At 42.2% G+C, this 13,088-nt stretch overlaps 1 protein-coding gene across 7 annotated transcripts in view; it reads right to left on the reverse strand.

The window, feature by feature from the left end:
• PNPLA7 (patatin like phospholipase domain containing 7) overlaps window positions 1-13,088 on the reverse strand; it is a 415,290-nt gene that overhangs the window by 40,344 nt on the left and 361,858 nt on the right. For 6 of the 7 annotated variants that reach the window (XM_050926463.1, XM_050926465.1, XM_050926462.1 and 3 more), the window contains 2 exons: window positions 11,082-11,151; window positions 3,204-3,320 (listed from right to left, as the gene is read on the reverse strand). In XM_050926463.1, the coding sequence (XP_050782420.1) occupies window positions 3,204-3,320; window positions 11,082-11,151 (187 nt within the window). Of the gene's footprint in view, window positions 1-3,203; window positions 3,321-10,823; window positions 10,954-11,081; window positions 11,152-13,088 lie in introns of those variants that run through there. The other variant, XM_050926466.1, reaches the window with a different exon arrangement.

The following is a 13,088-nucleotide window of genomic DNA, read 5'->3' on the forward strand; positions in this document are numbered from 1 at the left end:
TTTAAAGACACCATAATAGAGGCTCAACTTAAATGTATATCCCAAATTAAAAAACATAGCAAGAGGACCAACACAGTGCCACTGTGGTTAAACAAGAAAGTAAGAGAAGCACTGAGAGGCAAAAAGGCATCCTTTAAAAAGTGGAAGTTAAATCCTAGTGAGGAAAATAGAAAGGAGCATAAACTCTGACAAATGAAGTATAAAAATATAATTAGAAAGACCCAAAAAGTAATAGCAAAGATTTTTTCAAGTACATCAGAAGCAAGAAGCCTTTTAAACAACCAGTGGGGCCACTGGATGATCAAGATGCTAAAGGAGCACTCTGTGACGTTAAGGCCATTGCAGAGAAACTAAATGAATTCTTTGCATCGGTCTTCACAGCTGAAGATGTGAGGGAGATTCCTAAACCTGAACTAGGTGACAAACCTGAGGAACTGTCCCAGACTGATTAACTAAGCAGTAATAAGTCACCAGGACCAGATGATATTTACCCAGGAGTTTTAAGGGAACTCTAATGTGAAATTGCAGAACTGCTAACTGTGGTGTGTAACCTATCATTTAAATCAACTTCTGTACCAGATGACTGGAGGATAGCTAATGTGACACCAATTTTTAAAAAACTCTTCAGAGGTGAGAGTTACAGGCTGGTAATCACTGGGCAAATTGGTTGAAACTATAGTAAAGAACAGAATTGTCAGACACATAGATAAACATGATTTGTTGGGGAAGAGTCACCATCATTTTTGCAAAGGGAAATCATGCCTCACCAATCTACTATAATTCTTTGAGGGGGTCAACAAGTATGTGGACAAGAGGAATCCAGTGGATATAGTGTATTTAGATTTTAAAAAAGCCTTTGACAAGGTCTCTTACCAAAGACTCTTAAGCAAAGTAAGCTGTCATGGGATTAAAAGGAAGGGCCTCTCATGGATCAGCAACTGGTTAAAAGGTAGGAATAAATGGTCAGTTCTCACAATGGAGAGAGGTAAACACTGGTGTCCCCCAGGGGTCTGTACTGGGACCAATACTATTCAACTATACCATACAGATCACAGATGATCTGGAAAAAGGGATAAACAGCGATTTGGCAAAATCTGAAGATGATACAAAACTACTCAAGATAATTAAGTCCAAAGCAAACTGAGTTACAAAGGAAACTCGCAAAACTGGGTGACTAGGCAATAAAATAGCAGATGAAATTCAATGCTGATAAATGCAAAGTGATGCATATTGGAAAGCATAATCCCAACTATGCATATAAAATGACGGGGTCTAAATTAGCTGTTACCACTCAAGAAACATCCTGGGGTCATTGTGGATAGTTCTCTGAAAACACCCACTCAATGTGCAGTGGCAGTCAATAAAGCAAACAGAATGTTGGGAATCATTAAGAAAGGGATAGATAATAAGACAGAAAATATCATATTGCCTCTACATAAATCCATGGTATGCCTACATCTTGAATACTGCGTGCAGATGTAGTCACCCCATTTCAAAAAAAGATATATTTGAATTGGAAAAGGTTCAGAAGAGGGCAACAAAAATGATTAGGGGTGTGGAATAGTTTTCATATGAGGACAGATTAATAAAACTGGGACTTCTCAGCTTGGAAAAGAGACGACTGGAGGTGACATGATAGAGGGGTATAAAGTCATGACTGGTGTGGAGAACGAATATTAGGAAGTGTTATTTACTCCTTCTCATAACACAAGAACTAGGGGTCACCAAATGAAATTAATAGACAGCAGGTTTAAAATAAACAAAAGGAAGTATTTCTTCACACACAAAAAGTCAACCTGTGGAACTTTTTGCCAGAGGATGTTGTGAAGGCCAAGACTCTATCGGGGTTCAAAAAAGAACTAGATAAGTTCATGGAGGATAGGTCCATCAACGGCTATTAGGCAGGATGGGCAGGGATGGTGTCCCTAGCCTGTTTGCCAGAAGCTGGGAATGAGTGACGGGATTATCATTTGATGATTACCTAGTCCGTTCATTCCCTCTGGGGCACCAGTCATTGGACACTGTCGGAAGACAGGATACTGGGCTAGATGGACCTTTGGCCATTCTTATGTTCTTATAAATGAGGTTCTCTGAACAGCTATGCACTGTGACAGTCACAACTCTGTAGGGCCAGTTCAGAGGCTAATTCAAACCAGAACCGAACTCTCACTAGGTCTATGTGACTGCACAATCCAGTCCACCATCCATTCTTGAGCCAATCCTCAACATCATCTTCAGACACTGTGCACTGTTATAATGTACAGATGAATAGCAGGGACTGGTGGAAAGATTGCTAGATTAGGAATTCATATTTGTAGAGCGAGACCCAAGCTACAAACGGCAAATAAAGTTTTCAAATTTGTGGGAGCATTTGGAGTTCTGCCCTTTAGGGAGATAAGGGCCTGCAAAATTTGGATCTGGGTTTGAATTTTTAAAAGCACCCCCCTCCTCCACCCTCCCAGATTGGGCTGCTCAGATTCCAGGCCTTTTACTCAGGCTGCTCTCTAATTATTTGCACACTGCTTGTGGAAAATGTGCTATGAAAACAAAATTTCAAAGCACTGGCTATTATGACAAAAACTCTTGACCTCCTCTCTTCCATAAACATTTGACAACACAACTAAAAACACACACACCATTTAACATTCCTGGCTTCATTTGGTGTTAAAATGTACAGCTGGCTAATGAGAAAAACATTTTAATAGGTTGATTTTGAGATTGATTTTCATTGAATGTAATGGTATGTGAATTCTCCTGTTAAGAATGATATTGCTCTGAATCTTAGACACTAAGAGCAGTTAATATTTCATCATTGCATACTTAGAAATCAGTTCATATTTATGCTCTGTTCTTCCAGCAGATTCAAGGAAAAAGACAACCATACATTTATAGTTTTATTCTTTCGCTCCTCCCCAACCCTTTTTTAAAAATACACACTGGAATATGGTCTAATAATCAGCCTGACATTATATTTTTGGAAAATTATTTGAAAGGAAACATTCCATCCCAAGAGGCCGTCCTGGAAAAGCCTGTATAACAACAAAGCAAAGGCCCTGTAACCAGAGGACAATGCAGCTCTGCTAGCCTCCAAGAGATCAGAATGGAGTTGTTCTGGAAGGTAAACACACTGACATATGCCTGTGCAAATGGAGTTTTACAATCTGTCTTCTTGGTGAATTCCAAACAAATATCTACAAACATACCTGGAAGATTGTTGATATAACCTCCATCCATCAAGAGATGTCCATCCTTTGGATCACAGAGAGGGGGCATATACCCAGACAGTGACATGCTGGCACGGACATACCTCCAAAGGGAACCTACAGCAATGAGAGGGAAGACATCCATACTAAGCCAGTACGGCAGGAATGGGTGGGGGTGGCTTTCACAGTCATTACATATAATTTTGTGACAGATAATATCCCGAGGGTTGGATTGCAGAATGTTATTAAAGCACCCGAATGACTCCCAAATCATAATGCAGGCTAGGAAAAGGGTTACTCAGTCTCCAACTCAGCAAAGCACTTAAGCACACACTTAACTTTAACTATGATCTTAAGCACTTTCCTGTATCACAGCCTTCACCACCATGAAACAACAAGGTTTCTTCTGTGGACAAATGATGGAGACGAATCACTAGCCTCAACTGTGCTGAAGGCCATTAATCCCCAGGAAATGCCACATGCGGCGGAGCTGAACACATGGGATACGCATTTGACTCCCGCCCCTCCCCTCAAGTTTTACCCGTGTTTAGATTTTTAACAGGACACCAGAGACATTACTATAAAGATGTAGGATTCACCCCTTGCACCCTTTTTGCTAAAGCAACGTTTCGACTTACAATGCAATTCTGAGGAACAAATTGTGTCACAAGTTCGAGGACTTCCTGTATCTGTAGTTTCCAACCCTTCTAGCAACTCACTTTCCACTCATGTTCTATATGCCAAAGTGATCTGCCGGTTCATGTACCCTTGCTTGCGGTTTAATCTTTCATTTTCCACGCAGGCTGCTCTAGTTTCTGAACAGTTCAGCCCAGCTCTGCCAAATAGCATCAAGGAGGACCACCACTCAGCATGCTGCTAGCTGGCTGGAGGAGCACACCACGGTCCTAGTTAACCTCTGGTGTAGATATACCAGGGATCATTATTCCAGCTGGAGCTCCAGAAATAACCCCTTCTATGAGACCATTTTGAAGAGGCTGGCGGAGGTAGGCACCCATCAGACTGGTGAGCAGTGCGGGAAGTGCATCAAGCACCTGAAGCAACTCTACTACAAGGTGAAGGATGCAAATGGCAGGATGGATAGGCAATGCACACTCTACATGCCCCTGCTATGAGGAGCTAGACTGGCTGCTTGCCACCCTGAGCACAGAGCCCACCGTCTGTCATGACATAATATTGACCGGGGGCGATCTCATGCGTGATCCAGCCTGAATGCAAAGCAGAGAAAATTAAATTTAAACACACAAGTAGTGACTCTTTCAAACTACCTGTATAATTATTCCTTGCAAAACAATTAAAAGAGTACAGGCTTTGTGAGCATGAGTGCAAATCTTTGCAAATTCTGCTCAACAACAACTCTGTCACATCAATGTAATGATACAGATTTATACCTTGACTAGTAAAGCACTGTCCCAAACACGATGGCTTATAAGTCCCTTGGGCTGCACCAAGTGGCAAAGACCCTTTTGGACCTCAGTGCTGGTCCTTTTTGTTCTGGCTATTCACAGGAAGCTGCCTGGGATGGGATGCGGGAAAGTGGGGAGAATCCACTCTGCTGCTAGCAATCCTCTGCTTCCTAGTTTGGCATCCTGTTGTTCACCTGAATTTTCCTTCACTACCTGCAGGTGATGCTTGAAAATGTTTCCTGCAGCAGAAACTCTAGTCTATCAGTCAGATACCTGGACAGAGTAAACTTGCTATGGCTGTCCAGAATTTACTACACCTCTCCACTTGCTGATATGCTGTTCAATCAGCAGATACCAAAAAATCTCCTTTGCCTAGATGGATGGAATCCCAGCACGGGTCTGGGAAACAGCTTCTCTTTTCCATTCTGGGACCTCCATAAGATTTGTATCTTCTGGCCTGAAACAATGTTACAACCAACACTGGTAACACTGCCCTTGCTAGGACTTCACACCTCACCCTCTCTCAGCCAAGCCCAAATTTTTAAAACCTGGTTAATGAAATGCACATCTAATTCTAACCAGAATGTGTCTGTGGATGGCCAACATTAGTTGCAATAAAAGCATTCCAAAGTGATAAAACTGTAGCCTAGTGTTGATGCAGAACATATAGTGAGAGACTATTTCCATTTTTAACCATGACCAAAAAAACACTCTTTCACTGCCTTGGCAAGTACTTCCACCTCAGATGGACCGAGCCTCCCAGCCAGGACTCTGGTGGATAGGACTGTCCATTAGTAGAGTGTGATGAATGTGGAAATTTTGATAATATATTTTTTATTCCTCTGCATGCCTCAGTTTCCCCTGGGCTTTGCACTGTTATGCATTGAGTGTAAAGGGGAGGCAAAAGGTGTTTGACTCACACAGAAACCTGGTTGGAGACCAGAGACATTAATAAACAGCGAAGAGGAAGGAGATTCCCTTCCCCCATACCTCTCTGCAGAGAAGCAGAGAAAAGGCCCCAAGCCAGAGAACAAAGTGGAAAGATTCTATGGCTGAGATAGGTAGGGATATTATTTATCTGTGATTAAAAAAAACAACCTCCATTAAAAAAAAACATAAAAATCTCTGTTTTTCCACAATTAAAATGAAATGCTGAACTTTTGTTTCCTTGGCCACAATATATATAGGTATCATTTGAACACAATGTTTTATTGATATATTTACAATTTTAAAGCAAGTTCAAAGACTACTAGAGCCTTCAATCATTATAATAAAACAAAATAAACAGAATTGCAATTTGTATTTCTTATATACCAAATACTTCTGTCTGTATTCTGTATTTTCAGAAAATTGTTTTTTAATGCACAAAAATGAAGCGAAAATTGCTCTTATATTAACATTACTCACTGTCTGAGTTAGTCTGGGAGGCTGAAGTGAAATTTGAGATGCACTAAAACATGAACACCTATACACCATTGGGTAACCTCTATATGCTGGAGGCAGTTTACCGGAATATGTTTAGCGATGTAAATTTAAAAAGCATTCAAAAATCAACCACAAGGGGGAGGTTGCGCACACTGAATAAGTGACACTGGTACTTTCAGTAAAATGTAGTTAATAGTTAATATATGTTTTTATTTTTTCACAAAATGTAAAAACTAAAGATTCTCTGTAAAAAACGTAAATTCCATGGTTTTCTGTGTCAAATGGATTTCTAGGATCCCTATTGATAAGAGTATAACAATAAAAATTGTTTACAGTTGTGGAAGTAGAGAAAGAATGGACAAGGACTTCAATGCAAACAGTCCCCTCTGTGAGCATGATTCAGGCTAGCTGTAACTCCAATAACATAAGATTTGTAGAAGCAAGGATTGTGTGAGGCAAGTGGGAAAGAACTGTGTGAGAAGCTGTTGTGACCTTGTGTTAGATAAGTATGGCATGTAGACTAAACAGAGGTGAGAAAAATAAGTTATCAGGATGACCAATGTATAAACAAAATGCAGCTGTTGCCCATTATTGTATGTAACAAAGTGTGACAGACCCAGACCAGTGTGGTACAGGAGTCTGGTAGAGGGCAAATATACTCGTCACTGGATAAGTAGTTTTCTGTTCCCTGAGTGACCAGAGCAGGGGCTGCACTAGAGTAATCTGGAACCTGCTAGAACCAATTAAGACAGACAGGCTGATTAGAACACCTGCAGCCAATCAAGGCAGGCTAATCAGTGCACCTGGGTTTAAAAAGGAGCTCACTCCAGTCAGGGAGGTGGGAGCCACAGGAGAGGAAGTGTGTGTGAGGAGCTGGGAGCAAGAGGCACAAGGAGCTGAGAGTGAGAGGCTGTGCTGCTGGAGGACTAAGGAGTACAAGCGTTATCAGACACCAGGAGGAAGGTCCTGTGGTGAGGATAAAGAAGGTGTTTGGAGGAGGCCATGGGGAAGTAGCCCAGGGAGTTGTAACTGTCATGCAGCTGTTACAAGAGGCACTATAAACAGCGGCAATCCACAAGGCCCTGGGCTAGAACCCGGAGTAGAGGGCGGGCCCGGGTTCCCCCCAAACCTCCTAACTCCTGATCAGACACAGGAGGAATTGATCCAGACTGTGGGGAAGATCACTGAGGTGAGCAAATCTGTCAGCAAGCGCAGGACCCACCAAGGTAGAGGAGGAACTTTGTCACAAAAGGTATAAATGCTGCTGTGATTGTTTACCTAGCGAGAGACATGTTTAGTTCTCTCCCACCATGCAATTGCTAGAGATAATAAAGTATCTGACTTGTTGCACCCAACATGAGAGTGAGAACTCTGTTTTTTTCCGACAACTTGGGGACTCGTCTGGGATGGCAACGCCTGCAGAGACAATGGCAGCTGCTGCGGATAGTTCCCCTTCGAACCCCATGGCACCACAATAGAGGTAAGAGACCTTTCTCCAACACAAATTACAGGCCTCCATCACAGCATCACATCTCCTCATCCACATCCCCCTCCTTTCCAAGGATGTGGGAAAACAAGGCATCTCTTACTTCCTTTTCCTGTCTGGACTCAGCCCCAGTGATTCCAGGTCTACTTTCTGATTACCTATACCTAGCCTGCAAACCAGAAGTTTCTTAAAGATCGCTCTATGTGAAAATACTCGCTTTTATCCTCACAGGTGTTGTGCAGAGTGCAGCAGGCCACAATAAAACAGAAGGCACTAGCCATGTTATCATACAGTTTTACATGCCGCGTCACCTTGTCTTCAGCCTGCCAAATGAGCACTCCACCACCATCTGTAACTGCACCATCTCTTGCCAGGCCTTCTGATATCAGAGGATGGTTTCACGAGCAATGGCAGGAATGGGAAGGTGGGACCCGCAAAAATGACAGTGGGCACAGACACGCCATTGAGAATTATGTCATTAGGAGGGAATAAAGTCCCTGCTCCACCCAGCAGGTAAAGGCCAGATTGTCTTAGCACCCTGGCACCCTGGACATTTCTCCTCTTTCCCCGGTGGTGTCCAAGAATCTGTCTCTTGTAGAACCTGGGAATAGAACCCTTAGCAGTTGATATATTCACTTGGTTCTTCTGGCAGGCAAACTATGGGCACACGTCTGCCATCAGTGGCCCCAGTGCAATTGGGAAACCCCATTTTCAGTTGGGAAAGCCAGTTACTATTTCAGGCACATTTCTTATGCCCACCACCTGTTAGGTAAACCACAGTGAGAATCACCTCACAAACCTCCATTTACACAACCCCAACAGCGGACTTGCCAACACCAAACTGGTTATCAATGACCTATAGCAGTCTGGGGTAGCCAGCTTCCAGGAGGCAGTTGCAACCCACTTCTGGACTGGTATGGCCAACGTCAATCAAGTGGTTTGACACTGAAGAATTGGAGCAAGATCCTTGCACAGCTCCATAAAGGTCTGCTTTGTCATTCAGAAGTTCTGGAGCCACTGTTGGTCATCCCAGGTCTGCATGACTATGTGTCCCCACCACACTGTGCCAGTTCTTTTGCATCAAAAGCACCAATCTACATATGTTGAATCCTCAAGAATTACAGCATTCATCAGGTCTGTCTAGTCTGCTGTGAATGACCCTCTAAGTCCAGCCACCTTCTGCATTTCAGAAAATGCTCCCCAAATGACATCCAGTGTTGCTGAATGTCTGCCCTGCTGGATAAATGATTCACCTGCAAGCTGGAGCAGCTCATCCACTGGATCCATGCCTTCCGTGTGAGTAATGTGCAGAGCCAGAAGTGTCTCAGCTAAACATGGCAGGCTAAAACCACTTCTGCATGGGGAGCCAGGAAGAGCAGACAAGTTCTCCCACAATACACCACAAACTAATTCCTAGAGCAGTTCCAGTTGGTAAGATGCTAAGAATGCTGAGATACATGCCCAGAATCCTAGCACTAAACGTGTAACTGCAACGGACGTGGGTATGGGGCATGTGCAACTTCTTGTGTGGAAGCTTAGCTAACACGTGCCTGCCTGTGGGTGAGCCAGAATGTGGGCACACACTGCACTGTAGACATACCCTCAAATCTTCCCTGAATGGTTCCAATTATTTCTGTTAATAGTACTGCAATAAAGGCAATTATGACTGGTTAGAAGCAGAGAGATTTAATCAGGCAGGAATTGATTGGATCTGCTTCCTACAAAATGTACTGCTTTAAAGCTCCTATTTAGTTATTTTAACCCCTTATAATTTCTTCCCTATTCAGGTTTGCTGCAAATTGCATTTTCAAATAAGCCAAGTACAAATGTCACTCTCACACCAAGGGGTAAAGTTTCATTATATTAATGTTAAATTGGAGTTGCAATGTTCCGTCCACAAGCTCTGTCCTCAATAGTTAGCCCTTTCCACATCGGACTTCAAATCTTGCTGGTCAAACTGGGTGTCGAGAATTTTGCCTCTAGAATCTTTCATTAATGGTTCATCTGAGCAGGGTATGGATTTGTAACAGTGTTTCTTTTGTCTATCAGAGGTCAATGCTGGTAGGACATTTGCTCTTCACTACTTCTGGTTATAGGTTTACTTGGGATTTCTAGATGGGGAAAAGCTTGGCTTTTGGGATCTCGTCAATAGAATACTGAAGACTGACTAATGCTTGAGGTGAATGTGTTTGGGGGTTTTTATTTTAAAACTTATTCCTGGAAAAAGGAAGCTGTGTTCTCAAATGCCATGCAGGATGTAGCTGAATTAACAAAACAGACACATGGGTAGGGGAGGAGGAAAGCAGAAAGGTGTGCCAGCAGGAGCCAGCACTGAGAAGTGGCTGCTTATTGATTTTACAAGGTGTCTTCATAAGTGGCATTTCAGAGATAAGCTGCTCTATATTATTAAAGGCCTCTTCACAAACTACTCCACTAAGATAAGGCCGCTGGTGCTGAACAAAGTTTGACCATAAGATCATTAATGTCAAGTGGTAACTCATTATATCTCAATGAATAAGAGATTTTTGGCACTTGAAGAGCCCGTTTATGATCCCCTAGAAGAGGAGACTGCAAGGGAATGATGAATGAGAGAACTAAAAGGGAAAGGTCCCAGCTTCCTCTTCTCCCTTTGCTATTGCACATGTTTAGAAAAGACATGGGAATCAGAGCGGTATGTTTTACAGAGAGAAACAGAAGTGATCAAAGCCACATGGTGCTGGTAGAGTGCAAAACTTGTCACTATTTTCTTTCAAAGAGAAAATCACCTGTGCAGTATAGAAACTGAACACTGTGCTCTGAGTAGCGGCTACATTCTAACCTATTGTCTTGGAACACTCCAGCTTGGTGTAGCATACTTGCACGTTTGTCACTTCCCTACTAAGAGGCAAGTTCTCCAACAGCCCAGTTTAAAAGAAGCAGGGAGAACTCAGGCATATTTTTAAATGGTTTTGTGAAAAACAACAGAAAAGCCCAATAATCTGGAGCCAAACTGAGGTGAAACTAATATTGCATAAGCAAAAATAGTCAACAAACCAATGGGCCTGGTTTTTCATTTACACTAAGACCCTTTTACACTGCTTTGGCAATGTAAGACAGCCTTAAAGTTATAAAGATCCCTATATAGTGCCAGAGCAATAAAGGGGCCATACTGTAAATAAGCATCTGACCCCATGCCTCTTCCTGGGGAGAACAGCTAGATTCATGAGGGCTTTTACTTAAATGCATGATTTTTATAATTAATTCTGATTTATGGGGAAGTTTTTGTATTCCATACATGTTTTTATGAACACACTGGTGTCCATGAACTAATTTGCACTCCATGCAGTGAATCCTCTTGCCTATTTCAATTCCTCCAGGTGCTACAGCTTCATGCTATTTGTGTGCAACCGTGGATCCTGGTGTTCAGCAGGTAGCACTGAGAAGGAGGAAGGAAAAGTAAAGGGATGCAAAGGAATGAAACTATACAGAAAGGCTGGCATTCAAACATCACTGCAAGCTCAGAGACACACTCCTTCCTGCAGAAGACTATCTGAACACACTTACCATCTGTGTGGACCCTCATGGCTGATGCAGTAATGTCAGTCGTGATAGTGAAGTAAGGAATCCACAGATCCTGCAACACAGGAAGTGTCAGTTTTACAGTCATCAGTAACCCTGGATGTAAGCTGACAAGCAATTTTAACACAGGGAAATACACGCATAAATGCCTGCACAGAGAGATGAAAATGTCAGCCCTGTGTGGGTGGCTACAAATCTGGCTCTAAAGCAAACACTTTATGTATAAGCAACTGGGATGAAAAGCCATGTTTTCTTTTCCTAACACTAGTGAAATAATACTTCCAGGAAAATAAGAAGGTGTTTGAGATTCTCAATATACAATACAGGATATAGCAGATCCAGAACCTATTTGTAAAAGCCATACTTACTCCTTTTGAAGTTATGTTAATCTACAGCATTAGCACTCTTGACAGCAAAACCCATCTTACACAATAAAGATGAGACAATATGAATGCCAAGTAGAAGTGAGTTCTTAAAGGGCAAACAAAATTATAATGGAAACTTTGGGGATGCTTTGAAATAATCCTTTATGACAAGGGTTTGCCCAATGGGAGTCCTCCTTAGTGCAAGTCTCGCTGTTACTTTTAGGAGACATTCTTATATATACACACACATCCATACATATACTCATTTTTCAGCCTCAAAGTCTTTACTGGGATGAGCAGTGAACAAGTGCTGGCAAAGTTCATTTGTGTCTGTCTGTAGGACAGGTAGAACAGTGATAATGGGGTAGCTGGGTTCTATAACTTTCCATTTTGCACCGGTGTCTATTTCTGAGGTGGTGACAGCTGATGTATATGGTGTAACTTGCTGGGGATGGGGAGGGAGAGGTGTTTTTCTTCCTCACTTTTTGGTGGAAGTCTTACCACCTCCGACATCGATATTTCTTCAGACTCTGAGAAATGAATCCAGGACTTGGTCTACAACACTAGGCTCAGCTAAAGATACACAACCTCATGCTTTAGACTGGTTTTTTCCCTTACATAAAACATTTTCTTTTCTTCAACACAGGAAGGCCCAGGAAATCAGAGCAGAGATGGAGACTCTAAAATGTGACATTTTCTAATGACGCCCTGTATGCAAGAGACATGTTACATCACAACTGCATGTAATACTGACATAGCACACCGCAGTGAAATCCTCACCCCACTGAAGTCAATGGGAGCTTTGCCAATGACTTCAGTGGAACCAGGACTTCACCCCAGATCCAAATATATTTTCCTCCATTCATTTCTCTTCAAAGCTCCATTCAACAATTCTCTTTTGGACTGAATGCTGCAATGCACAAAGGGCTTCTAAGAGGTGCTGGGTGCTGTCAACGCTCACTGACTTTACCGGGAGCAAAAGGTGCCTCCAAAGCACTCAGCACCTTGCAGTAACAAGCTCTCTAGCTGCTCCAATTGTTTCATTCCTCTCACTGAATATTACATATTCTCCTATGTTTAAACCAAGCTTAGAACCAGCTGAGATCCCATTAAGCTAGAACACAATACCATCAACGTGATTTATGAACTATTATTAAGAACCAACAAATACTTGGTGCCTGTATAATACACAAAAATAAAGGCCGTTCCAACCCCAAAGAGCATCATCATTTAATAGTTAAACACCTGTTTATTCATGGCCCCATCCACTCTGGGTGGCAACACATTATTGTAAACACTGTTTAAAACCACCCAAGGTGATTCAGTTCCCAGCGCGGCATAGAAACCCAAGTGAATATTTCAGATGATGCAGTATGCTTAACAAAAGCTGTTTATTAAACATAGTCTGATACCAAGAGGATTCCAAATAGAGTCACAGATTCCAAAGCCAGAAGGGACCATTGAGATCATCTAATCTGGCCTCTTGTATAACACAGGTCACAGGACTTCTCTGAATTAATTCCTGTTTGAACTAGAGCAGATCTTTTAGAAAATCATCCAGTCTTGATTTACAAATCGCCATTGATGGAGAATCCACCATGACCATTGGTAAGTTGCTCTAATGGTT

Source organism: Gopherus flavomarginatus, chromosome 17 (genome assembly GCF_025201925.1).
Source record: "Gopherus flavomarginatus isolate rGopFla2 chromosome 17, rGopFla2.mat.asm, whole genome shotgun sequence".
NCBI classification, from domain to species: domain Eukaryota; kingdom Metazoa; phylum Chordata; order Testudines; family Testudinidae; genus Gopherus; species Gopherus flavomarginatus.